A 27,578-nucleotide genomic window follows, 5' to 3' on the forward strand; every position below is an offset into this window, starting at 1 on the left:
ACAGAAGTAGAGAGAACTGGTATTTTCCATAGTTCGGTAAGCTATTCATAGTAAATACTAATGAGTTCATCCACAGGGCAAGTACTTAGACGTATGGCAGTCATGAGGGAAAAGCATCTGCCGGCTACGTTCACCGGTAGGATAATTCTATTGGCTGCAGTGGAGTGACTTCTAGGTTGAACTTTTCTGTTTAGGATCAGCATAAATAACAAGTTTGAGACTGTTTTCTAATGACGCCGGTGTAACTTTTCACACCTTGTGACGGAGATATCTAATTGTCAGGTGGGGTGGGACAGAAGTTCATTGGAAAAGTACACAAATAATTCATATTGTGGGAAAAATCCCATGAGATTTAAGGAATCTGAAATTGCAGCCTTTGCCATAGTACACTTACTGAGGAAGAGCTTTAGAGAAGTCTTTCTCGTTAGCACCAGACACCCACCCTTTACTCAACTTTCCTTCACAGGGTTTGAAAACAGGCTGACGATGTAGAAAAGATTGTTCAAACAGCAAAGGCCTGTTGCTATTTTGCATGGAAAAGAGTGCTAAGCTACAGCTCTGGCACAAAACAAAAAGGGCCGGACTTTCCTACAGTGCAACCCAGATGCAGTCGTTCTGCTAGAAAAGCTTGTGTGTGAAATAGAGTAAGAATAAAAACGAATGAGAACAGCAGTTTGGTACATATGTACATCTTGTGTGCTTCATTGTATTTCTCGATAAGAACTGTTTTTACCAGTCCTCCCTGCTGGATGGCATGAAGAAATGCAATGGAAGAGTTTTCTCTTCCATTTAGGCTGAACGAATTGGTAAAGACCACATGTTTGCCTCAAAAATATTCTAATCATATTACCATGATGTTCTATTTTGTTGACAAGAGAAGATTTTTGTCTCTGTAGGAAAGATTCCTGAATGTGGTAATGTGCTGAACTAGGAGGAGAATCCTTCAACAGTCTATGGCTTTAGAAGGGAGGAGACCTTGGTCACAGTTCCTGGGATATTTATGACTTCAGTTTCCCCATCGTTAAGCCGGGGGTGATAATAGGTCATTACCTCCTGTAGAGCAGAGACTCAGTTCCTCTCTGGAGAAGGCTCTGAAGTTAAGAAAAGTATTTTTTTTGCTTTCGTGCATCCGTGCGGAACTCCGTCGTTGTACTAATGTGACAGAGTGACACGTGGCCTGCAGTGCACGGTGGTTTGAGAGCGTTGTTCTTGAAGTGCCTCCTGAGCTTTCTGTCAAAAAAATAAAAAACTCTCCTAAACAGTTAAATAACCTAGATATTTTCGCTATATAAGGAAATACACAAGAGGCACGATGAAGGCTTTGTGCTCCATATATTTATCTCTCCCGCATAAAGTAGTTGATCTCATAAAGGTATTTGCATTATGAATAAGTCTAATAAAGATATTACGATTACCAAGAAATCTTGTCTTGCTGACCAATGGACATTTGCTCCATTGTGGCTAAGAATGGAGCACTGGGCAGAAGTGGCCTTTTCAAACCGCAAGTGCTGGTATTCAAACTATCAAAATTGTTAAAAAAATATTTACATTTCTTTTCTGATTTTGACTCTGCATATGATTGAAGAAGTCACCATTTTAATTTAATATTGAAAGCAGGCTATTTTTATTTAGTGTGCCACAAGCCTCACAGGTGAGTTTTTATGAATATACTATTTTCCTTACAGTGAATCAGTATTTCCGACATAATTTCCTACATATAGCATCAGAATGGCACGTTTCCTTCTGACATATGATGACATGGGTAACAATTTAGAGTGTTAAAACTAATGCTGTAATGAGTCAGGCCAGTGCAGACAGGAGCAGGAAGATTCCACACCCTCTAAGGAATCTTTACTATTTCGTTATTTTCCAGATTTCCTTTTTGTTTCCTCATCTTTCTTTCTCTTCCTTTTAGCCTGGCCTTGTCCAGCTGCTTTCCCCTTTCGATCAGTTTTTTCTCATTAATCTCCTCTTCAGCTGTTGTAAGAAACTATTCGTATCAGCTCTTTTGGTGGAACCTGTATCATCTGAGCCGGGAAGTAACATGTAGCTGGGAAGCAGAGCACCCTAGAATTAGAGGCCTCATGTGAAGCCTGTGGAAGGAGGCAAGAAGGCTACAATTAACTGCGTTGGGGTTTTGATCTAAAGACTTGCGCAAAGGCTTTCAATGCAGAATTATTGGTGCTTTCGTTCTCGTTAGCTGGATCCATTTCAGACTGTTGACTTGATTCCTTTGCAGATAACTCACAACCTTTGCAGTGACCACACAAAGCTTTCTGAATGCAGAAGTCTTCTAGTGACCGCTTACTCCTGTTTTTCTCCCGTAATTCACTGAGAAAGAATCATAAAGCAGCTCACCTTATTAAAGCCTCATGATGTCCAAAGACGACACGGATTGCCACAACAGCAAGGATGCAGCATCCTGTATGTGGCCTAACAAAGTACATTTCAGCTGGTCTGGTCCGAATGTGATCTCACCCTGGTGCTATGCGCTCACTGGCATGCTCCCGCAGCGATCCTCGCTGTGGTGGCCAGTCTTACATAAATTTGGCATTAGGAACAAGAATGAAGAATGCTGGGACAAAAAGTGCAGACTTCTGCGGCTACCTTCCCGCGAAAAAATTGTGGCAGTGCATGCGTGATGCTATGTTTCAGACTCCTAAATAGCCCTGTTGGCAATGCGGTGTAACATATGTTTTTATGTTGGCACCATTTAGCATCTGCGTTAGCAAGTGTCCGAGGACTTGTAGCTAATTGTTTTCATTCACCACACCAATTTACTCAGCAGCAATATTATCTCATAACTTGGCCTTGGTTTTTGGTGGTTTCAGCTCAATGACAACATTATTACATTACTCAGAACGCACAGATGGAAAAAATCCTCTGAGATGGTGACTGTCTGAATTAGGGCAATTTCTTTCCTATTTATCATTGGCTTTTTATAACCTTGGATCAAGAAAATGCTTCATGAGCGGTTAAAATGGTACAGGTACTCATGTCAAGATGGGCAGAGCTTCCCAGGAAAGACCGAATATAGCACTGCTATACCATGTTGGAATTCATAATGATGAGCCATTTTTTATTGCAGTTGCCAATTGATCGCTTTGGGAATCACAGTGATGAAGAATACTTGTTATTTGATTTGAAAGTTCTTATTTGCTGTTTTTGAAAAAAACCCAAACAAACAAACAAGGCAAACCCAACCAAAAACCCACCAGCCACTGTGTTCTGCTTATCCTTAGGAAAGATTTTTATTTCTTCCCCCTACCCAAGATGAAGAGGAACGTTTTTAAATGTCAGTGAAAATATTGCATACAGAGACCAAACTATTTTTTTTTCAGATCACCTCAAAATTGACTAAAAAGATAGGAAAGTCTACCTGTGATGTTTTTAGCACCTGAACTTTTTTGTGTTTAAAGGGACTGACCTTTAATTAGGTATCTCCTGTCTGCTGCTACTGCAAGCACAATAGAACTGCCTGGGGAAAGCCCTCTTCAGAGACTCCCAGGAACAGAGGACAAAGCAACAGGCCATCAAGTGCCCGAGTCCTCATTCACTGATGAACTAACACTGATAAAAGTGTGTGTTAATCAGATAAATCATATTAAATTGGGTGGTGGTTCCAGGAACAAGGAAACCCAATTCAAATCAGTTGAAGAAGTTTCTGAAAGGGTTTATTTTCTGTACTTCACTGGACATGATTAATTCAAGCAGAATTTATGCACCAGTCATGGTTCTGATACGCAGTAATGGTGTAATCTTTCAAGACTATGGTTACTCTTCTTTGTCATGCTGTGAAGTTTCTAAATCATCCTTCTACGGTGGAAATTATAGTTTCCTTTTTTTCATGCTGACATTGCTATTGCTCTGGTCAGTCTAGGACATGAAATCAGCAACATGAGGATGAGAAGATTGATTCAGCATCCTTTGTGAAACAAACTGCTCTGTTTTATTGCCTCCTTTGTTTTATTTGCTGTATAAGGGAGATTTCTTCAGCTGCTTACAAAATGCAAGCCGAGGGAGTCCTTATTTTGTATCCTGGAAATGCCATGACATTTCAGGGCCTCAGGACCAAAGCGGATAACGACAGTTGCGTTACGTCACGTTAACACGTTCATCTAGAACAGTATCTTGACACTCGTAGTGACCAGTAACGAATGCTTGGGACAGAACAGGGAAAAGATACGTTATTACTTTTCCTTTATATTTTTCCAGATGCCAGGAATTGGAAGTTGAGGAACTTCTTGAGCCAAAGACAGCATCTTTGTGTTGAATAGGTCTTACAGGATTTTCCCTCATTAGTTTGTCTACTCACTGCCTGAACCCCTGGAAGCATTCGGTATCCACAAATAGGCGTAGCAAAGAATCCCACAGTTCAACTATTTGTTGTGAGAACACCACAATCCTTTAGTTTCTGCTGAACCTGCCACCTGCTACCTTCATTTTTGCCCCGTTTTTCTTTTAGATTGGAATCGGTGACGGATCATTCTTTGTTCTCCTTATGTGTGCCATTTATAGCATTACAGAATTTTGGCATGTTCCCTCTGACATCTCTTTTCCAGGCTAAAAAGACCTATGCTGCTTACTTGTTTCTCATCCTATAACTCTTACTATCTTTGTCGTTTTCCTCTGAACTTTACCTTGTTCTACTGTACAGATGTCTTTCCTCCTCCACTCCTCCCATAGTTAGCCAGATCACCTCCCACGGCCTTGGAAACTTGGATAGTTCAAAACTGTTTGGGTGGTTCGGCTTGTGCCTTTTCTCATCCGTAATGCGATGCCTGCCTGATGATAAAAGGGCTGTCACTGCTGCCTCTGCTGAAATCCACGCTGATCTCTGGACAACCTTCTACAGTGCAATTAAACTGCCATGCAAGCAAGAATAACAATCCGTGGGTTTGAATTTAGCTATCATCCTTTCGTGACAAGATCAGTATTTTACCGGAAAGATGATTATTTATGTTTGAGAAAGATAAACTTGAATCAAAGAAGAAAACAACTATGAGGATGATTAGAAGACTGACGTATTTATGTTCTTTGTGCAAAGAGATAAGGGGGTTACACTCTTGAAAAGTACTGTAGGGGCTTTTTACAGAGTCATCACTGGGGAAGGAAGGAAAGACCTATTTATGCAAAGGGACTGTGGTGGAAAAAGGCCGAGAGATAAGAATTGATTCTGGGCAAAGATAGATTGGAAGTTAGAAGAACTTGTTAGGTGTTTGAGGAGTAATGTTTCTGCAATAATTTTTGCAATGGCAGATGTGAGGGCAGGAACCTTAAATCTTTTTAAGATGATACCCCAGAGGGGGGCTGTGACATTTGGCTAGAAGGTGCATTTTTGTTTCCTAGAGGCTTGGAAGGAGATTCATTTGCTGTTTTTCTGCATCCTATTTATGTGGTATTAATCCTCTGTGTCAGTGCAGTCACTGGCTGCCTGCAGAGACAAAAACTGGAATCTGAGATAGCAATTTTGAGTTTAGCCTAGAGAGAAAAACTGCCTTTATCAGACATTTTTCGTTATCAACTCCTAGTGCAATGTGCATGTGCGCTCCCAATACCAACTCGGTATGAGCGTGCTCTTCGCAAAGTAAAATGATCAAAAAAGCTACCTTATTTCCCTAAAAGCTGAAAGAAATATTCTTTTAATCCGAGCACTGACAAAAAGATCAACAGTTTTGTTTCTAATTAATTGACTCGATCGGCATCTTTTTCAATATATTCGGAAGAAAATTCTTCTTGCAGAAAATACTTTTTCAGTTACCTCTAAGTGTAAGGTCTTAAGGGCAAATCTGGTTTGGTTTCGTTTGGTTTCTTCTCGCCTTTATTAAGTAGCCAGGTAGTCCTTACATAGCCTCCCATGCTCCGCAGCTGAGACATCATCTCTCCCATGTGTTTGGAGACCTGCAGTGCTAGCATTCAGCGACGATGTCATGATCTCTTGTGTACATAAGAAGGAAAAATGTGCCTGTGTTCAGATGGGGAACGAGCACTTTTAATTTTGAAAACAAGGTAGTATTCAAACATGTTATTTAAAGGGAAAAGGAACTTTCTTTTAGCAAAACAGTCATTAATGAAAATAAATTTGAAATCTAGTTTATTTTCTTTGAAAAACAGGTATAGCAATTCAGAGAATCACGTACAGTTTTGTACTTACTGTAAATTTTTATTTACTTTTCAGCCCCTGGTGCACTATGAATAAACCCTAACAATGGTTTGCAGGTGGCAAAACTCTGAGCGTGTTTGAAAACATTAAAGATATTTCATACATATTTTCTTTGCATTTCATTTATGAGAAGTTGAATTGATTGCTTCAAAAACTTTTTTTATGGAAGAGTCCTCATGATATTGATAGCTTGGTGACAAAACCAGAATTACTATCACTCTGCTGTTTTAAGGCTAGAGGTATATTTAATATGCGTAAGACCAAAAAGCAGTTTTTAAACACTGAAATCTTACAGCATTTGCTTCGCTTCATTGACCATATTGTCTCTAAGCAAGGTTTTTATTGATATCAAAGAATTCCTTTCTTCCCTTTCTTTTCCTTTTTATTTATTTATTTTTTCTTTCATTAAGAATCTCTTTTGGTTAATATTTCTTTACTTTGAAAACTACAGCTCTCATAAACTAGACAAAACTGTACTTCATAGCCCTTCAGAATGAAGCTTAGAGATGATTTGGTATAACGACCAGTTCAGCGAATGCCGACTCCTCGGCGTTGCTAACCCTGTGCAGGTGTTTCCAGCTGACCAATGCAAGGCTAGAGTTTGGTTAGGATTTTGCTTTAAATGCCTCTGCAGTTAAACACCGTGTAACATTTTGCCATAAAATACGAGAGTCTGCTAGTGTTGTGACAGCCTATTGAGCCCAGCAGCTTCCTTCTGCGGATGAACAGTCTGCACGTAGAGAGCAGTGAGGATAGAAAAAGCTAGAGTGAAATTATGAATACCCTGACCCTGGAGACACTTAAAGGCTAATTGCATTTCTATGTGCAGCTCTCTTGATTGCAGAGACACCTCTGTTTCCTGCCATTTCTTGGATGAATTGTAATGCAGATACTGTAATGAATGACAGCAGGCACAAAACAGCGAGATTAATTTACAAACATGGAAACCGGACAGAACCAGATTCGCTTTTAGTGGGAAATAAAAGAATTGTTTACTTTTTTGTTTCTTTTTAGTTGAATGTTTGTTTAATTTGCACTAGGGAGAAGTCACTTGAAATTATTGTAGAACAAGTTTGCCCTGATAGCTGGTGTGTGTAATTTGTCTCGGAGAAGATGCACCCACCCACAGACAGAAGAGAAACTTGTCTTAATGATCACCTCGTCTCTTGGGCAGACCAGTTGGCACAGGGCAGCGCTAAATGACATTTCTGTGTTGCTTCCCAGACTGTTCCTCCAGAAAGCCCAAACGTTGCCCTTGGCAATGTGGAGCTGAACACAGCCCTGAGGAACCTGGATCAATATACTTGTTTGAAAAGTATGACTCGTAACTGTTTGTTTGTTTTGAATTATTGAGATATGTCAGGTAGGTCTGGTTTCTGCCTTGTCCAAAGATGAATTAAATCAAGTCCTCCTGCACTATTCAGTGGGTCTCCGAGAAAGAGCGCTGAAGATTGCACACACGGTGATGTTTATACTGGAGAAAATATGCCCTTTGGTGGAATAATTGCAGTTACTAGGTAAATCTGGCAGTTACCTGTGTAGAATCCTGTTAATTATCCTCTTCACCCATTTGGCCTGGGGATCTAAACAGATTTGCTGGCTGTTCTTCAGCGTTGCACTGCAGTGGAATGAACATTTCACTTTAGTTAATATTGGCACCTGAGTAGGTCAGAGGAGGACGCAGACAAGGCTTAGGATTATAAACTTAAGGGCTGCCAACTCTTCGGCATTCGTAAGCCGTACCTTCTCTTGCCTGCTGACTTGAATCATTTTCATAACGTTGCAGCGTGGGCCCTTAGTAATGATTTCTACGTTGGCCAGGTGCTTTGGCAACATTAATCCTGTGACAGTCTGGATGCAGTGATACTGCAGCTCCGCTGCCAGCATCATCTCTGTGAGGAAAGGGAAGCTTATGATGTCGGCAACTGAACCAAACTAACATGAAAATATTAATTAGAGAAAGCAGGAGGAATAAAAAGTTCGTGCCTCAAGGTACAGATGGATTGCTATGCATGGGTTTGAGGTAGTACCTTCACTGAGCAATAACGGGGCATTTATGATCTGCAGACTTTGTACAGGTAACAATTTATAAGTTCCCATTACTACTACAATTATTTTGGCATCCTGCAACATCAAGTGCAATGAAAGGCTACTGGAAGTGTGGTGGTCCTCTCTTGTGAGAGGAAGAAAAAGCTAGCTGAAGAGGCAGACGGCTGCTCCCCATGAATACAGCCTGGACATGAAACCTCTTTGGGCTAAAATTCTACACTGGTACCTGGTGTGAAAAAGACATGAAAATATTTAGCTCAGAAGCTTAATCAAGATGCTAGGAAAGGTGTGGGCGCCTCTCAGGAAGCAACTCTGGGTAAGTACTAGGAGCAAGAAACCCAGCAACCTTTGGGATGGAATTTGATTATATTATGCCACACGTGGTACAGCACCCAAGTCCTTGGGCGAATTTGCTGTTGCCTGACAGTTCTTCCAGACCCATGTTGCCCTAGTGAAGAAAAAATAAAAAAAAAAAAATTATCCCGTCTTTAGGGATTGATCACAGAGCACTGGAGAGATGACGAATTTATCCAAGCTCACAAGCCGTGAAGCCCAGGGCTTTCCCAGCTCCACCCACTGCTGACACTGGGATATCTTCCTGTTTTCAAATCAGCTATCACAGGTTAAAACGCACAATCACAACTCTCACATTTGTCCCTTTTTCCTACTAATGCAAGCTGCATCTTCACCGTGACATTCCTGATGGCTGAACTGCAGAATATATATGAAAGAGGAGATTCGGTACTTTGAGGACAGTATCAACAAGAAGCAAGGACAAGTTGCTCATGAAAGAGAGAATCAGGAGGGAGATTACAGTCTTGCTATCCATGACTGCTTTCTGTGCCTTCTTATGGTGCACTGAAACTCTGCTGCATCTTCAGACCCGCATGGGACCTAAAATATTGTATTCAGAAAGCATTCCTGAAACCGAGGCACTCAATTCTATCCAGTCGATGATACAGAACCGTTTTGCGTTGTTATGCAAGTTAGTGGTAGCTCTCAAAATGAACAGATATTTGTGGGTTTGTGTGTGTATTTGCATATTGTGAAATTGGTCATTTCATGGAATGACTAAAATGTTGCTAATTTTAGAAAAATAGGTAAAAATGTTCAAAAGTATCATGTTACAATTATTTTGGATTATTAACTGAAAGGTAGAGTACTCAAAGGTACTTTTTTTCTAATGTATGTATTTAGAAAAGCATTTGCTTCCAAAAACATTCAGTAAAGCTGGCCACTTAGAACTGTAGTCCTACGATTATTTTCACAACTGAGGTTATTTCATAAAACAATGGAAAACTTTGGGGGTTTTGTGAAGTGAATAGTTCACAGTAGAAAAGTATCATCGGTTACTCCGAGGACCGGGATGAAAGACTTGATCTCTGTGTACCTGTATATATGTCTTTCTAAGAAGGTGCTAACATTTCCCGCAAAATAACCTTTCAGCTTTGCTCCATATGTTAATTTGCATAGAGTTTGACTTCAGTCCTTTGTAAATAGCGTGGAGGCACATGGTTTTGCATTCTCAGCAGGCGTCAACTGCAGGGCTGCTCTGCTATATCTAAATGCTTCGGTGACATTGTAATATCTGCAGTTTTGTAATTGGTGGAGGAACCCGCACCTCCTGGTCGGGTACCCGCAGCCCAATGGGCTTGTTACCGCCACCTGAAAATTTATAATCTTAAGCATTTCCTTAAAGGAGAACAACTAGAGTGCAAGGCACGGCATAAATTCTGGGACTGGCAAGAGACTTGTGCTCTGAGACCAGCAGAGGTGTATCCTGTGGAATTCCTCAATGAACAGGAAAAACCTCTGCAAAACCAACAGGCGGGGCTCCAGGCATATAGTGACAAACGGCATCAATGGGATGGTCGGGAGGGTAGACTTGTGGTTTCAGCATAATAACGGGCTCCCCTGGAAATGTGAACTGCATTGGTCCTGTCTTGGAAAGAGGCATCCATTTATGTGGTAGAGTTAGGGTGATTGAAAAAGAGCTGGATGGTAGAGGTAGGAGGGGAGGAGAAGCCAAGCGCAACTCTGGTTCCGCAACCCAACACGGCGTGGCTAGAGGTGAGGCAGAAGAGGGCTGAGGTCATTTGTCATTGTACTTCCTTTTTGGGAACTTTTTGCTCTGCTTGGAGAAGGGGGAAACCCAGTAGACTTGCTTCAGCGTCTGGATGAGCCTCATCAGAAACTGCCTAGAGCAGTGAGGGCTCATTGTATGAAACACCTTTTTTCTGCGTGTCTGCAGTAGAGCTGACATTGCCTGTGTGGTAGAAGCAAGTTGGCTAGCATAGGCAGTCAGGCTCTTTTTTTTTTCTCTGTCAAGTATTGCCTGAAATGCCATTTATTACAGGTCTCACTATACAAAAGAAGAGGACGGTAAAGATAGTCTTCCATCCCTTCAGATGCTGGCAACCCTAAGTTGTGTGGTATCAAACAGAGGTCCGGTCAGGGCACAGCTTTCTGTGCAGATCCTGACTGCAGAAAGGTTATCCCACTGAGAGTTGTTCAAGCTCTTTTGAGGATTTTCTAAAAAGAAGGCAACTCAATCATGTCTCCTGTCAGATAAGAAGAATGTTCGCACAAGAATTTGTTGCTGCAGTTTTAAAGAAGGGCAAGGAGATGTCCCTAATCACAGCATCGAGTGGGAGCTGCCTGCAGACCTCTCTGTTACAATGAGCCACCTAAATTCATCCTGCAGCCAAGGGGTGGGTGCGGTACGGCCCGAGGGCCAAGCTGTACGTGCGGCACAGCACAGTTAGCTCAGTTGGGGGGATCACTGACTCCTCAATGCGCAGGTGCCTCTCAGGCAGGGTCACTGCAAGGGAAACCTCTGGCTTAGGTGCCAAAGGGCTCGGGGACCTACACCCATAGGAAACAGGACTCCCACGGAGAGGAAAAAAGAGCAAAGTTTCTCTTTTTCTTGCTAATAAAAAGGGAAAAGTCTAAAAGAGGGCAAAAGGTTGAAAAATGCAAAGAGGAAACAGTCTATAAATTTTGAGAAGGAAAATGTTCTTGGGAAGACAGTAAATAATTGCTCCACCTCACTTAGCAATGTTGACTACAGGGGAAAGCTCTGAATATTTTTGTCTGACAAATAGTATCGCAGTCATTTGGAAGCTGCTGGTTTTCCTTACAGCCAGATTTCAGCATATGACTGAACCAGTAACACTGGTCGTTTCAATGCTTTCAGCTTCCAGGTAGTTCACGTTATGACCCAGCAGAATAGCCAGTTGGGTATAGAATATCTATCATTTGAGTCATTTTGTGATTTCATAATATGCAGTTGATCTAAGTAGATGGGCGCATGTATATATATTTATATACATAGTTGTCATATTGTAAAATCCACCCTTTGATAGATGCTTTATTTGTTTAATTATATTTATCTCTGTAAGGAACCCCTCCCATTCTCCACTGCTTTTTGGCATGTAGCTCTTTGTCCAGCTTATGCTCTCCCCTAATTTCTTCTCTCTTTAATATTTGCAAAGTAGCATAATTGGATTCATTGTTTTTCTCAGATGCAGGACATCTTTTTAGCCCTTTACTACTCTCAATTTCTGCACTCATCTGATGGATAAGTCAGGCAAAATAAATTCTTTTCCCTGGAAAGGTTTTTAATATAGTAAGACTTTTTTTCCTTTAGGAGCAAGATGACTGTATCACTCTAAAAAAATTAATTCTCCCTTTTTGAGTAATGTAACACTTCTCCTAACCACAACAGCCTAAATATTGGACTTTAAAATTCTGGCATTACAGAGAGAAAAGCTACTTTATACATCAAGAAGTTTTCAAAATTCAGTAAGATTTTTCTCTATGTCCACAACTTGAAAAAGTAACATCCAGTTACTTGCTAGGTAAAGAGGAAGAAATAAGGAACAAAGACAACCTTTGTTCATATGAATTTGCTTTCCAAGGATTTCTCTCAAAGAAGAGCTGGACTGTGTTAGGAGGATAAGCCAGCTTTCATGAGGTGTCACAGGAGAACACTGTATGACTCTTAGTTGTGTCAACAAGGCCAGGATATGGTTATACCTTTAGATAAGGTTCTGTTGAATTTCACGAGCAAGTGGCAATCAATTTTTTCTGTCACTAAATAAGTACTATGTACCTAGTCATTGAAGATATTGTTTGCACTAGAAATGTGCAGGAAAACAGAATGCAGAGGTGGAGATTCTTTGCTTTGAAAGGTGTCAGGGCTCCTTGTCACAGCTGGGACCTGAAGCATTTCTTCTTCTGGAAACAAATTTACTGCTGTACACTGTCACGGTTTCTTACCGCAGCAGCTCCTTCCCGCCCAGCAAAACGTGTTTAACTTAAAACACAGCCCCACTTGAAGTGAGACCAGAAAACAAGTTCCTGCAGATTGCAGGGGCTTACTTGCATTCAATACATCCAACCCAATGGGGTTCATCTCTCTTCACATCGGCAACTCTGACTGAAGGCGGCTTTAAATAACGTGCCTCTGAATCTAAAAGCACGTTTGCAAAGTGTCCCCCACACTTCAGAGAGAGCTGGACCGCAGGTGCGCCCAGGAACCCCTGGGCACGCACAGAGGTTACTGCTTCCCTGCCTCCCAGCTAGGCAAACTGACGCAAGTACACGGGTCCACCTTGGCATGGAATTCACAAAAAAAAACCCAGTGTATTTTTCAACAAGAAAATATTTTTATTGCGTTGTATTTCATTACATTAGCATTTCACGATAAATCCACCTTTTCATATAAATACATTTCTCCAAAGCAGAATAAGGAAAATTACTTATTCTGTATGAATCATGACAGTATGTCATACAAGTAGACATAAAATATCTAAGCCTCTTCAGAACAGTTATTGTTCCTTTACATCTTGTGTATAAATACCAAATAATTAAATGTAAAGTCATTCAAAAAGAAAAAAACAAACGAACCCTAACATTATCTTCTTAGAAACCAAAACAATCTCGGCATGAAACCCCACAATTTCATGGAAATTCTTAAACTGTCATGAGTATTGAATAGAGTGAGACTTCAGCAGCAAGCTTCCGTAATTTCATTGTGCAGTATCTTGTGCAAAAAGATCCTAGGCATTGTACACTAAATACTCGTAAGTTAGAGCAGGGAAAGAAGATTTAGCAGAACATGCTGAGCCCAAGGCTCATTTAGGCACCTGAGGCAGCAAATTGAGCACAGCAGCACAGTAATGCCCTTGCTTCAACTGGTTTTTTCTCCCGTGTAATCCCGAACGGGCACTAAAACTCTAAAGTGCCAGGCGAGAGCACTCCAACTTCGCGATCTCGTTATTCCTAATGCAAGGATTACCCACGATCATCAACATTGCTCGCTCAAACATCTGTGAATCAGATTATCTGCAGACATTTGCACAACGGTCCCCACAATGGACCCATCTTCTTTTCGGATATTAATGCTATTTATAAGAACTTGTTGGCAAATAGTATTTGGAGAGAAGGAACAAAGGTGGGGCTACTCGAATTGTGAGAATTGCAGCAAGGTTGCTGAGCGGTGCCTAGCAAAGCCTATGCTGTCTTATCAAACGGATTCAAACGCTTCAGCTCGGTCAATAAGTACATGCGTAGGAATAGGCAATAATAAATATGAGGGGAGACTCTTAGAGGGATTGAACATAGAACAGCTGGTCTACAAACTCATCAAAACTACAGTCGGGCTATTATCTTCTTCCAGCATCCATTTCCCAGTACCTTCTGGCAAACACAGGTAGCTTCATTTAGAGATGTTTCTCCCCTCAGAGCTGGTTATGTGAACTGCAATGGGTAGAATTCAAATTATAAAGCCAGTCAGGAAATCTTTCCTTAAGTCTTCTTGCACGCCCCAGATAGTAGGTCCTGTAGGAGCTGTGCCTTCTGGAAAAGATGCCTGATGGTGATGGTGGACCACGGCGGCCCGGTCCTGCGGCTAGATTTGCATTTAATCGGGCATTTGCTGTGGATACTCTACCTGACCCGCAGGGTCTTCTCTTCCCAACAAAAAAGCCACTTCTTGTGGCATAACAAAACAGATTTCCCCTTAGAAATCAATGGCACAGTGTGGCTTGTTACACCTGTGACACGCACGCTGGTTTCAAACCCAGCCCAAAGCTAAGCGTGGCCTCCAAAAGGGCTGACGTGCGCGTCGGCTGCAGCGCGGTGCACGTCCCCATCCCCGTGCAGAAAGCAATAGGTGCCCCGGCCCCCGCAGGTACCTGTTGAGGATCCTGGTGACGATGAGCTTGACCCAGGGTGCGGAGGGGCTCAGGCAGACCGTCTGTCCGTGCTTCGTCGTGGCTCTGCGGGGCGAGGGAGAGGGTGAGGCCGGGGCCGGGGCGAGGGCCGGGGCCGGGGCGAGGACCGGGGCCGGGCACTTACATGACCTCGGGCACGGCGCAGTGCGGCCCCTCGGCGACGAACTCCACGCGGGCCAGGCGCCGCGGCGGGATCACCTCGGACACGGTCCGCACGCAGCGGCAGCGCAGCTCCCCGGCCAGCGGCGCACCTGGCGGGGGGGGGGAGACGCCGCCTGAGCCCCGGCTCCGGGGACCCTGGACCCCCCTCGCCCCGCCCCGACCCCCCCCCCCCGCCGGGCACCCCTGCCGGGACCCGGCCGCGGACGGCGGGGTGCTCCCGGCTCAGCCTGCCGGGCGAGCCCGCAGCCGCTTACCCCGGCAGAGAGCGGCGGCGGCGGCCAGGAGGAGGACGAGGCGGAGGTGCGGGCTCATGGCTAGTGCTGGCGGCGGAGGTGCTGCGGCAGCCGGCTCTGCGGCCCCGTTGTCCTCCGGTGCTTTTATCCCCCGCCGGGAGCTGTCGGGCAGGAGAAACGTGATTCACACGCCGTCACGCATCTTTCTCTCCTCCCTGCACATCCTCGGGCGACCACTGCTCGCCGTCTTCCCCTTCTTCCCTGCCTGTGATCCTCCAAGTCGGCACGGCACGACACCCGGTAGCCTGCACCGACGGGCTGCGGGGTCGGGCTCCGTGCCCCGGCGAGTCTCCCTGCCCCACTGCTTCGGGCCGCAGGTGTCTGTTCAGCCTGCTCCGCTTAGCCGGGAGCCCAGCAGTGCCAGGGAGCCAGCGCTGGGAACTCCTACAGGAATGGACTGTCGTTTAGACACCAGACTTTGGAGGTTAAATTCAGCCCAACCCAAGTTTTCTTTACGTATGTTAGCCTGAAAGATGCTAGTGAAAACTGAGACATAAAATCCTTTGTCTTCTGCATCTAGGGATAAGTTCACATTTCATTTTAGCAGCTGGGTTTCTCTGCCAAGCACACACTAATTTCATTGTGGATTTAGTTGTTAGCTGAAAAGCAAAGGGCCCTGAATGTTTTGCAAAGCAGCGAGTGGTAGGGACCCTCTCCAGCCGGCTGGAAAGATGTCAAGGCTTAAAGTTTGCCAGAGGATCCAGGGATGTCTCTGGGCAGCAGGTGCAGTCCAGAGATGCCATCCCACCATTTCTTCCCGGTCTTTGGAAATCATGCATTGCTTTATTTCAGTCCACCAGCTTTGCTTTGGACTGCTGTTGTGCTTTCTGGGGCAGTGAAAAGTGATTACAATTTTCCCCTAAGATCTCTCCAAAGATGTAATAATTGTGTTAATTTTTTTCCTTGGTCTGGGGAGCCAAAGAATCAATTTGATATTAGGCAATGGACACCTCATTTCTGTTAACTTGGGCAGGGGGAGATGACAACACAGACTGATTTGTTAGTGCAGTATCTGCAAGCTCGTAAATCAACTCTATGCTTAATTGCAAAATAGTCCGAGGAAGAGGGAAGCTGAGAACAGAGGTAACGTTGTGTTCACAAAGGTATTTATTTCCCTGCACGCTGACCAATTTGACTGCCTTGCCATGCACGAGGTGACTTTTCTCGTCTCGGAGCTGGGTGTGAACTGACTGATTTGGGCATCGCCAATGCAGTCTCTGTGGCTCTAGGTCCATCAGATCTGTAAGCCTTGGGGCACTTCACTATTTCTTGCTTTTGCCACCCTGCAGGAAGTTATGGAAGTGCTAAAGTAACCAGGAGGGGAAGATCTCAGAGCAGCGGGGGTTTGTATTTCTTTCCAAAGTGCCTGCCTCTCATCGTGCGCGGTCTGCCGAAGGGCAGGGAGCAAATACGTAATTCCTACCCGTCTGTACATCCTTGTGCCTTGCTCATGAGTGTTCTGAAAGAAGGGCAGGTTTTAGCTCAATAGGTAAGCACCGACTGTCAAACGCTAGCCTGGATGCTAGTCCTTGCTCCACAACACCAAAACTCAGCTGCAACCCTGCCTATTATTGTGAAATTTCCCTACAAGGTGCCAAGGGAAAAATGACATTTTTGTGTTCAGAACCCTGTTTCTCCAATACAAAACTATTCGGAGTAGAACCTGAAGCGATATGCTAGGTGTGCCAGATGCAAAAGGATCATCGAGACATGAACGAGCTTTAAAATGTCAGACATACAGTTCCTGTGAACTGTTTTCTGACTTTTTTCTCCCCATATTTCAGGTTCCCTCAGCCCCCCACCCCACCCCCTGTATAAGCTAACATTTCCTGGCTTGTGGCTGTTTATAAGATATGGCATTAGCTGCTGGCTTTTGTTTATTTGGGAAAATCTTTCCTGTGCTCTCAGTTTGTTTTTCTTTTGTGGCAATGTTCTGTGCAAACAGGCTTTCTGCTTTGGAAAGCACTAGCTCCGTAGCAGCCTGGTTCTTAGATTTCAGGGTAAAGATTTCACTAGTTACGTGAAGACCCCATCGCACTGACGTCAATGGCAACTTGGATTAAGCCGGTTTTTCATTGCTGACTTCAGTTGTCACTTTAAGTAGACATAGGTATAGAAGAACAATTGGGGTTGACCTGCATTTTACCCCTTTTTTGAGCAATTCCCAGAGGGCAGCAGTGGCCGAGCTCTTAGAAAATTGCTGCGGGTGGTACGTTAAGGGCCGATCTCGTGGAGGAAAAGGATGTCTCTGTCAGAGAGTGGCCAACGTCTTGTGTCACACAGAAACCTGCATTAACAGAGCATATTTCATTAGAGTAACTACTTCAGTCTTATCCTTATCGTTCAGCAGGAATTTATGTCCAGGAATAGGCTGAGCTAAATGATACATATAGCAATATCAGTGATTACGTTAGTTTGGCAGTTAAACATGCAAGTGGTAAAACAGCAGCCACAAATTCCCCGGACAGTGAGAAAGTCCTCAGTGAGCCTTCTGTCCCGTGCGTTTCAAACTGTCAGCTCCAGCAACAGGATCTGAAACTACATTACTTTTCTCTGCCTTCTCAAACATCTGGAAAACTGCTTCTGAGTCTTTCTTGTCCCCAGTGGGAGATTTCATAACAAATGAACGAGAAGCCCTTAAAAAAAACAAGCTACCTTCAAGTAAAGCTATGCTTTTTGTGAATTGGAAAAGTTTCCATCTTTTTAGTAGGACAGTCTTGTTCAAAATCTGGAGGGCAGGTGTTTGTGGGATTTGGAACTTAATCTGTTCAGGGCTCATAAAATCGACTGAACAATGCGCCCACGTTCTCCTGGACCTAGCACCGCCTCCCTGTGCTGACACAGCTTTTCAAAGCAATCATCTGGTTTATCATTCTTCAGCTAGGAAAAATTCATTCACATACATTCATTTGCCACCGACTGGTCTTGATGTGAATTATAACGTGATTCAGCATTAATTCAGCAGATAAGCTGTTATATTGCTTTTAAAGGGAGACCTGAGCGTTGAGCGGCTCATAACAATGAAATAATGATGTGTCGGGGAAGCAGAAACTCACTGCAGAAAGAGGTGAAGAAGATGTGGGATTGCTTCATCATGCCAAAAAGGAAATACTCTTCAATCAGCAAATGTGGCTTGTTGACAAATGTGTAACATCTGCAGTGCTTATGGAGAAGCTTATTTGCTCAGTCATTTTCCTGTGATGTAATTAACCATTTTGTTTGACGTTGACGAGAACATTATTGATGAGGCAGAATGTCTTCATTCTCCGACATATCAAACTCCTCAACATCTGGCCTGGCCTTTAGCCCAGGCTAGAGTTTTGGGAAAGTCTTGTGCAAATACCCACCATACCAACAGAGCGAGAGGAAACTCGAGATGTACGAAGGCTCGAAAAAATGTCTCGTGTGCCCAGGAGCGTTGCTCAGTCACTTCCCTTTAAGCTGTGCTAGGCTAACCCTACACATCTGGCTCTGTCAAGGCACACTCAAAAGCACTACTATCAGGACCGTGGTTTAGAAAAAAAAGGCAGTAAAAATTCAGATGAGCACCATTTATTCCATCTGTGTCCCTGTGAAACAAGAACTCCGTGTGCTGTTTGCACTGGTGCCCAGAATATCCTGCAACTTTTCCTTTGTATTGAAGCCAATACAATAATCTTCAATGAAGGCTGTGGCTAGGAGGCAGCTGAAATTATGAGTACGTGATCCACACTGTCACTTTTAGATAGACTCTCAACAAAGTTGAGAGGAAAATAATTCAGGATCATCCCAAAGGAATGGACTATTTCAAGGATTATGCCCTGGGCAATTAGCTGAATTTTGCAAACGGGATCAGCCCAACCTCCTGGCCAGATTTTTCCGGCTACGGGGAGATTCCCCTCCCTTTGCCAATTGACACAACCAGTTGGTCACGCTTGGTCACTAGTTACTGGTGAGAGATAAGAGAGGCTGACTGGTCCGCTGCCACTTTTAGCGTGATGAAAGGCCATAGGTATGCTCTGCTCTTGCACTGGTGCCTCCTGGAAGTAGGGATAGGAAAGGGAGGCAGATCCGATAATTTTCTAATGCCAGTGAGTATGAATCAGGGAAGCCCAAGGAGAAGGAGTAACTTTAAAAGCATTTATCTGTGATGAGGTTAGTGTGTCAAGAGGTCTGTCTGATGACACAAAGAGAACGAGAACGCATGTCGTAACGTAAGGAAAATGTGCAATCTGCACAGCTCATCCTGCCGCTCTGCATGGACGATATTTTTAGGAAATTGAAGGAAGGCCCAGCAACATGAACCAGCTCTTGACACTGACAGGGTAGACCTGAGCCTTGCTCCCACTAGGTGAGGATTACTGCAGTGCACGATTAAGGCGCTTTGAGCAAACACGCAGCAGAAGTGACGAAACTGTTTTTCAATGGACTTGAGTTTTGCGATTGGATTCTCTGATGTCTAATTAGGTACACAATCCAGCCAAGAACGTCCACCAATTAAGGCACTCGTAACTTCTCTTTCTCCCTCTGCCTTAGGTTCTCTAGCATGTTATGAAAGCGTGTTATGTGCTTACGGTGCAGTCTTTTCCTCGATGTGAGCGCAATGGCCATTTCTACAGCTACCCGCAGACTTTCCAAAAACATCTAGAAAGTGAGTATCTTTGATCCTAATACTTTGAAAAGGGCCAACACTCAAAAGTTGCCGGGGGAACAGAGGAATACAGAACAATTAAGGCAGCTTCACCGCATAAGAGACTTTATTTACTAAGAAAACCAGGCTAGATGCTGCCAAACAGATGTGGAACTGGATTTCAGTACTCTTCCACTCCCAGGTGGTCATCCAAATAAAGTAATCACATTTGCAAAATAGCTGTACAGACAGAAGATCCCCATGTTGTCTGTGGCAGCCACAGCCATGTGGCAGGGGTAGTGCGAAAAGGGACTTCCAGTCATCCTGGACCTCTTTAAATATGCATGTACTGAGGAGGTGGGGGCTGGAGGTGAAAAGAAAGATGCTCAGATGAGCACAAAAATGCTGAAATCCCGCTGCCACTCTCAAAGTGAGTTGAGAATCACTGTCAAGCTTGTGCTCTCCCTTAGTTTGTCCTTCACAGTCTCCTCCGGCCACCTAGAAGTGCCCCAGTAGCCAGAGGATTCCAAAAGTCACAGAGGGAGTGCTGAGGCAGCCACATCTCCTCTTTGCCCCACCAAACAGCATTGGAAATCTGCCCACTTGGCTTGTCTGTTGTGAACTTTCTGATCCTCAGCCTTTTTTGACCGATATAAGTATGAGGAAGGAAGGATCGTGCCTTCTTTCCCTGTTAGAGCAGCAGAATTTCCTTGCAGCAATGGCCTTGCAGCCAGATTTGTGTTAAGGCAGCGCGTGTGTCCCCCAAAGAGGCACAGGAGCCTCAGTCCTAGGCACTGTGCAAGTGTGGACAAAAGGGATCATTCTTCCACAAAAAAGGCTTCCACAGCTGAGTCACAGCAATCCCTATGAACTGGGAAAGGCACTGTCAGGCGTTGCAACCAACAGATACTGTAGTGCCTCCGCAAGACTCCGATTGCAATCTGCAGGGTGGATTTCCCTTTCATTAAAGAGAACGTCCAGCCTGGTCGTGTTTTTCACAGAAGCTGGGAATTAACTTTATAAAGCCATCACAAATGTTGGTGTGACCAGTATTTACTTAGGAGAGAGTTTGCCTGAGGAACAAATTAGCAGCAGGCTAATCAGGGCTGAAATAGGTAGTATCACCCTTGCTTTACCCACAGCCTACCACCTCCTGCTGTGTTTTCATGGAGACTGTGTTAAAAAAAATACATTGTAAGAATAGCGTTGCTCCTTTGCAGTAGGTGAAATGCCAGAAGCGTGTCAGTAGGCAGAAAGAAGAGCCTCCTTGGCTTGAGAAACCCGAGACAATCACACAGCTTCGTATTTAAACTAGCATCAATCAGTTATCGGCAATGAAGTTTTGTTATCTGACCTCCGTGCCACCCGGACAGCAGTTTGCTGGCTTCATTCAACCTAAGCCAGGTCAGAGTCGCTCCCTGCCCTTGGCCTCCAAGGCGTCTGCCAAAAGGTGAGGGTTTCCTCTCAGCCTCTCCAAGTGGCAGCACTAGATCATTTCAAGCACAGCAAGAGGATGCAAAGGTAAAACTTTTTCTCGTAACCTTGCTAAGAAAAGGTCTATGCCATTTGGCCCTAGGAAACCCATCCCTTCCCTCATTTCAAAAGGAATCAGAAGCTGGCACAAATATTTAGGGGGACGTGTGGGCAAGAGTTGTCTCGTTGCTCCACATCCTATTGTCTCTAGCCCAGTTTTCAGCCGCTAGGTGACTGCAGTGAAACGGAGGGGAGGCTTTTCACCTCAGCTCCCAAACTATTTCATTTCCCTGCAAATGGGACCAAACAAAAGAGGCTCAATCCTACTGCTCTCAGTCCAGAACTCCCAGCAAGGCAAAGGAATGCTGAGGAGTATAGTTTTGCAGTGGTGAAAGTACATCCATGGGCACAGCTTATACAAGCCATTAATGAAACCAGCAAGATTTGATATTGTATGATCTCTTATGCTAACAGACACCAGGCAAGTGTATAGAAATAGTTATTTTTTAAAAGCAAAACTCTGTAAGTAACAACGGAAAATATCTTAATTAGGAAACATACATAGTAATAAAAACATTCGGAAAAAATCTTCCATTTGATTCACAGGAACTTATTACAGTTATTATGGATGTATGATAATACCACTACACAATAATTATACATATATAACTATGAGAGTTTCTTCAGCATTTTGGAAAATGAGTGGATGAATAGAAATCGTATGGTCTCACCATGATGACATTTAAATACTAGTATTTAACAGTGGTTTAGATCCCCCTTCTTTTTAATTTTCTGCTGGACAGAAGTATGAAGAGCAGAGGAAACTGCATACACAGAATTCCCAAAGGAATTTGGACTAGAATAAATAAACATCCACTAACACAACAGCACGTTCACTGACATATAACTTTCTCTAAATTATGACATTATGCCATACAAAAAAAGACATCACGTGTCTAAGGTTGCAAGGAGCAAAAGCCACCAGCTCCCTCAAAATGCACACCCACAAGGTAAGCGGTGCTGCGTGCACCAGGACTTCTGGCAGGAGAAGGGAACTCGAAGTTGCTGGTGAACTTGCGTTGCTGGGTTAACTTTTGGCTCTGGCAGCGCAGGCTGCACGGCTTTCCCACAGCAGCTGGGAAAGTTTTTTCCCAGGCACATAGCTGTACGATGTGCAAAACAAAACTAAGACGTGTTTTGGGAGGCAGCAGTTCCCTTCTATACGCTGAGCTGCTATGTAGAGTAACTGTTTCTATGTGAGTTAAGTCCTTACAGAGGTGCGTAGCATGGAAATAGACTTCATGCTGATGCTGAAGCCTCATCAGTGGTTTGCTGATGCTGGAGCCCAGGCAAATTTTTCCTCTGAAAGAATTCAGGATACTCTCTGTATCTTTTCTCCTGCGCACCACCCCAAAAGCAAGGTTTTAAAGGCAGTAGATTAGTACAGCACTTGGAATTGTGCTTTTCAGACAATGTCCAAATTAAAGATACATCTTACGTAGTACTTGCAATATTTAAATAAATACAATCAGATATCATCACATTAAATAAAGTCCTCAATAAATAGGCTGAGCTCAAACGCAGTGCATTCAGGAGAAGAAAGCCCCCGCAGCCTCAGGCTCCATGTCTTCTCTCCTCCAGCGAGTTTCTCTCCCCCGTCAGTTTTTCTGTGCTGAGCTGAAAGCCAAAAGCCAAGAAGACCGAGATCAGCGCTGCCTGCCGTCACCGCGGGCCTTTAGCCTGCGTGGAAGCGGGGTCCGGGGGAGGTGAGAGAGGCCGCCCCTCGCTTTACCCGTGGGGGGGTTCTGTGCAGCGGCAGCCGCCCCGCTCCTTCCCGGGACGCCCCCCGCGGCGGTGCCCGGAGCGGGGCGCGCTGCCCCCGCAGGTACCTGTTGAGGATCCTGGTGACGATGAGCTTGACCCAGGGTGCGGAGGGGCTCAGGCAGACCGTCTGTCCGTGCTTCGTCGTGGCTCTGCGGGGCGAGGGAGAGGGTGAGGCCGGGGCCGGGGCGAGGGCCGGGGCCGGGGCGAGGACCGGGGCCGGGCACTTACATGACCTCGGGCACGGCGCAGTGCGGCCCCTCGGCGACGAACTCCACGCGGGCCAGGCGCCGCGGCGGGATCACCTCGGACACGGTCCGCACGCAGCGGCAGCGCAGCTCCCCGGCCAGCGGCGCACCTGGCGGGGGGGGGGAGACGCCGCCTGAGCCCCGGCTCCGGGGACCCTGGACCCCCCTCGCCCCGCCCCGACCCCCCCCCCCCCGCCGGGCACCCCTGCCGGGACCCGGCCGCGGACGGCGGGGTGCTCCCGGCTCAGCCTGCCGGGCGAGCCCGCAGCCGCTTACCCCGGCAGAGAGCGGCGGCGGCGGCCAGGAGGAGGACGAGGCGGAGGTGCGGGCTCATGGCTAGTGCTGGCGGCGGAGGTTCTGCGGCCCCGTTGTCCTCCGGTGCTTTTATCCCCCGCCGGGAGCTGTCGGGGAATTTCCCGGGCGCGGAGCGGAGCCGGGGGGGCTGGGGGGTGTTCCTGGCTGGGCTCCCCACCTCCTCTGCTTCGGGCCAGGTGGGCCGGCCGGGCCGGGCCGGACTGGAAGCCGCGTTGGCCTCTTTCCACCGCCGGATCTCGGGTGCTGGAGGAGCGGGGCAGGGAGAGAAGGGGGGCTGCTCCCTGCCCCGAGAGGCTCCCGGTGCAGCGGCTCTTTCAGGTATACGGGAGGAGGAAGCATGCACTGCACAGTCCCGAGGATCGCTCAGGGTCTGCGTGGAACCTCGAGAAGACTCACTCCATTCTCTGGAAGGAGCTGCGGCTCTGTTGTGGGGGATCTCGGTTTGCTTTCGGTTAGTCTCGGTGCAGGGTGCCGAGCCGAAGGAGGGTTTGGGCTCCAGAGCTTGCCGTGCTGGCTAAGCCCTTGCAACTATGCACCATCATCCAGTGGGGTTGCTCCCCCGTGCACCCCTTTCTTCACCTGCTTTTTGAAAACTGCAAATCAGTATTTCCTGCAACTAGGAGATGCTCAAATTTCCATACCTACGCTCAACTAATACAAGCCTTCTATTCCAGTCAGCACAGCTAGGTCACTCTCTTTGTCTTCAGGACTGTCAAGGCATTGTGCTATCTTCTGTTAGAAAGCAGCAAAAAAGCAGTTTTCTGGGAGCCTTTAAAGCAAATTAGATGCAGTTTTTCTTAGCTTTATTTACACATAAGTTTAGTTCAATTATGGTCAAGCACTTTCTTTTGTAATTAGTTTCAGTATGAAATATGATTTTGCAGCTGATCCTTTTTCTTTCTTCCACAGGTAGAAACATGAGTGGAGTTCAGCAAACCGAATTGTTCCTGGGTCAGGCTGCCGTGTGTCTTGCCCCAACAACTCGAATGCCTTGTGTATCCCTAAAGCTTCTAGGTCAGTTTTTTTGTACCACGTGTTACATGTTGCTTTGATTTGTGAGATAGTTATGGCTATGCAGGAATTTAAAATTTGCAAGTGTGTGCTTAGATCTCCCTCCCCCTGCAACTTTCTAATCTTTATTTACCTAATAAATATTTCTTTGCTGTAGAATATACATCTGAAACTTTAAGCACTAGTGCAAAATCAGATAAGTCAGCCAGATTTCAGTAAAATATTCCTGATTTGTGAAGAAGAGATCTGTTCATGACTCATTATTAGAATGACTTGAAACCAAGCATGTTATAGTCACTGTTTTGAACTAGCTTGACTTGATTTTCAGGGGTGACATTGTTTCCTTATAAGAGGACTGTCAGCACAGAGGTAGCTTCTTGCAACTAAAGTATGTAGATTATATTATCTTTTTTTGGAGACAAGCCAAGTAATCAATGTATCATAATGACATTAACAGGACAGAACAGGAATTAATTGTAGGTAAAACTATACTGGCAGGACAAGATGGAAAGCAAAATGAGGTTATTTTTGAAATTACAAGGATCACAGTACAGTAATCCCATTAGAAGATTTACTGTCTGAAAACAAAACCAAATCAGGACTAAAAACACGTAGGATGCAGCATGTGGATCAGTCCCAGCGAGAGCTTAATCAGGTGGCAACATAGCGCTACACAGAGACTCTCAGTCCTGAGCTTTGTCGTCTACAGATCAGATCGTTCATATGGCTGCTGGCTTAGTCTCTCGGGGGATCAGCCGTGCGGGAAGATTGTATGTAATAAGCAAATGGCGATTATCCCATATAATCAGGAAATGTCTGATGACTAATTTGCACCCCTTTCCAATTCCAGTTTGTTGATGACATCCTTGGAAGCTGTTGGCTTGTAGCTTGGTCTTGAAAGGAAATTACATGATCAAGATGTCTCTCTGTCCTGCTCTGTCATTCCCCCCCTCCCCAATTTCACTCTTCTAGTAAAGTTCGTGTCATTTGGCCAACTTCAGAAAGATTTGATGAAGGGCTATCAAGGGATATCAACCAAGTTAGTGCAGGTTGGTGGAGAGTCAATGCTGGATGGAGGAAGAGAGGGAGCCAGACCTGCACTGCCACTGAAAATCTGCAGCGCAAGCTGTGCTCTTTCCACCTTGCCAGCTGGCCAATCCAGATGTTCCTGCTTGCAGCCAGCGCGCAGCTTGGAGTTGGCTACCTCCTGTGCTACCTCTTGTCCGGCTCATTAGGTGCGATTAGAACATGGAAAATGTTGGGGAAATGTGGTGTGGCTTATGCAGCCTCGGGGAGAAATGGAGAGGTTCCGAGAGAACCTGCAGTCTACTAGAGGACGTAGAGGTTGTGCAGGAGTCCGGTTACGCTGAGTAGATTGGAAGAAGCATACGTCTTTATATCTGGGCCTGTTACCTTCCCGTGAGTCATATGTCATCTTTTTTTTTTTAGTTGAAAACTAATTGATTATTTTTAATGAAAATGAGTTCTCCTTTGATGTGTATATGAAATTGTGCATAAAGCTGATGCATCATGTAACTTGAGCTTCCATCTTCGAGACAGAACTTTGTAGCAGAAGTGCTCTTCCAGGCTCTATTTTTGCAGCCTGACTCACTTGGCTAAGTAGTAATAGTAGTAGTAGACCCCGGTAAGTAGCGTGTATGGTTTTTTTTGAAGCCAGTAGAGCAGGGACATGCTTTCCTTGAAAACTAGAGAGATTGCTTAAGAAAACCATAAAACCAAAGCTGTTAAGAATGGACAGTTGCCCAGAGGTGCTTAGGGGCAACCACTAAGCAGAAAAGTGAGAAATTTCCCTGGCATCCCTTGAGATCATAGGGATGGAGCCACCGTTCCCTCCAGGCTATAGCACCGCCAGCATTGCAGTGTGAGCTCCTGGTATGGCTGCCCCAAGGAAGTGCCACGTTCTTTGCAGGACAGCACTAATGAATGCAGAATTTATTTGCATACCTTCATCTCTGGGAATCAGGTGCTCTATTCCACCCTCACAGACCTCTGTGTGTCCGTAACTAGTTTTCTCCTAAACAGAGCCCTCACAAGCTGAACAGCAAAACTGAGGCTTATGCTATATTACCAGGAAGAAGGATTTGCCCAGCTGTAGCAAACTGAAGCAATGAACAGTTAGGATGATGCACAGATAATCCAGTGCAGGTCATTAAAACGATCGTTAGCAGATCCAGCTCTGAATCAATGTGGGGAGTAGATCTGTTGAGTAAGTTGTCACTCATACACAGTCAGATTACGTGTTTTTCTTGGACAGTACACATGAGTAAGGACAGTTTACGTGACAGTGCTCGGTTTTATGCTTGGATGACTGTTCACAATATCTGAACTGTCAGACTCATTCCACAGCGGTTACCGCTGAGGAAATTCCAGAAGAAGTCTCCTGGGGTCTGAAGCGTGAGGCTGTTTTGGACACGGAGCAGCAACGTGTGAAACTCGGCAGTCGGCTCTCTGGCCGAGGCGTGTGCTGAGATGAGCGGTAGTCAGAGAGGTGGTGAACATGCTGAGATGCAGTAGGCAGTACAGAGCTTGATCCTGTGAGTCAGTACTCGTGCAAGCAGGCCTGCCACAAGGGAAACGGGTATCTCTGGGAGTATTTCAGAAGGCAGGACCGTCTGCCTGAGCAAGGCTCTGTACCTGCAGACTTCCAGATCACCTCTGGCTACTTTCCGTGTGAATGTGGGTAGGCACCCTTCAGTCCAGATGACAGAAGCAACAAGGCTGAGCTGTAGATGAACTCTCCTGGCTTCTACCGTTTCCTCCGGCTCCCCTCACCACCTTTGGCACTTTTCCTTTTGCAAGTTGAGGAAAAGACAGGGAACAGATAGTATCATGTCAGCCAGAATTTAGAAAGCTGAGTTCTTCCCTGCCTGCTGCCAGATTTCTTTCCTTATAAAGAAGTCTGTCATGCATTGGCTGCAGGCAGTACAGATGTGCTTGACTTACTTAGGTTTAAATTGGTTATCGTGAGCGATGGTGTCAGTATAGCTATGGCAAAACTCTCCAAAGCGATTGTATTCGCCTCGCTGAAGTTACCATTTAAGTTACCCACCTTGCATAGGTTCTTTGGTAGGAGCTTGTCCTGGTTTCTGCTGGGATAATTTTCTTTGTAGCAGCGGGTATAGTGCTGTGTTTGGGATACAGGATGAGAATAATGTTAATAACAGACTGATGTTT

General features: G+C 45.1%; 2 protein-coding genes across 2 annotated transcripts; both read right to left on the minus strand.

Moving 5' to 3' along the window:
- Positions 1-12,894: 12,894 nt before the first annotated feature.
- Positions 12,895-15,018, minus strand: LOC142601513 (alveolar macrophage chemotactic factor-like). The gene is made up of 4 exons (XM_075750693.1): positions 14,868-15,018; positions 14,576-14,702; positions 14,413-14,496; positions 12,895-13,975 (listed from the first exon to the last, which is right to left on the minus strand). The coding sequence occupies exons 1-4, from the start codon at positions 14,923-14,925 to the stop codon at positions 13,957-13,959; spliced, it is 288 nt and encodes a 95-aa protein (XP_075606808.1). The 5' UTR covers positions 14,926-15,018; the 3' UTR covers positions 12,895-13,956.
- Positions 15,019-21,474: 6,456 nt separating this feature from the next.
- LOC142601514 (alveolar macrophage chemotactic factor-like) lies at positions 21,475-23,414 on the minus strand. Its single transcript, XM_075750694.1, has 4 exons — positions 23,334-23,414; positions 23,041-23,167; positions 22,878-22,961; positions 21,475-22,665 (listed from the first exon to the last, which is right to left on the minus strand). The coding sequence occupies exons 1-4, from the start codon at positions 23,389-23,391 to the stop codon at positions 22,647-22,649; spliced, it is 288 nt and encodes a 95-aa protein (XP_075606809.1). The 5' UTR covers positions 23,392-23,414; the 3' UTR covers positions 21,475-22,646.
- Between the last annotated feature and the right edge of the window lie 4,164 nt (positions 23,415-27,578).

This window comes from Balearica regulorum, chromosome 4 (assembly GCF_011004875.1).
Source record: "Balearica regulorum gibbericeps isolate bBalReg1 chromosome 4, bBalReg1.pri, whole genome shotgun sequence".
Taxonomy (NCBI): Eukaryota; Metazoa; Chordata; class Aves; order Gruiformes; family Gruidae; genus Balearica; species Balearica regulorum.

Coding starts and splice junctions, on each gene's coding strand:
- LOC142601513 (XM_075750693.1), bottom strand. CDS start 14,925: ATGAGCCCGCACCTCCGCCTCGTCCTCCTCCTGGCCGCCGCCGCCGCT. Junction 14,703..14,867: donor CGCCGCCGCTCTCTGCCGGG/GTAAGCGGCTGC, acceptor CCCCCCCGCCAG/GTGCGCCGCTGGCCGGGGAG. Junction 14,497..14,575: donor TGCGCCGTGCCCGAGGTCAT/GTAAGTGCCCGG, acceptor CTCGCCCCGCAG/AGCCACGACGAAGCACGGAC.
- LOC142601514 (XM_075750694.1), bottom strand. CDS start 23,391: ATGAGCCCGCACCTCCGCCTCGTCCTCCTCCTGGCCGCCGCCGCCGCT. Junction 23,168..23,333: donor CGCCGCCGCTCTCTGCCGGG/GTAAGCGGCTGC, acceptor CCCCCCCGCCAG/GTGCGCCGCTGGCCGGGGAG. Junction 22,962..23,040: donor TGCGCCGTGCCCGAGGTCAT/GTAAGTGCCCGG, acceptor CTCGCCCCGCAG/AGCCACGACGAAGCACGGAC.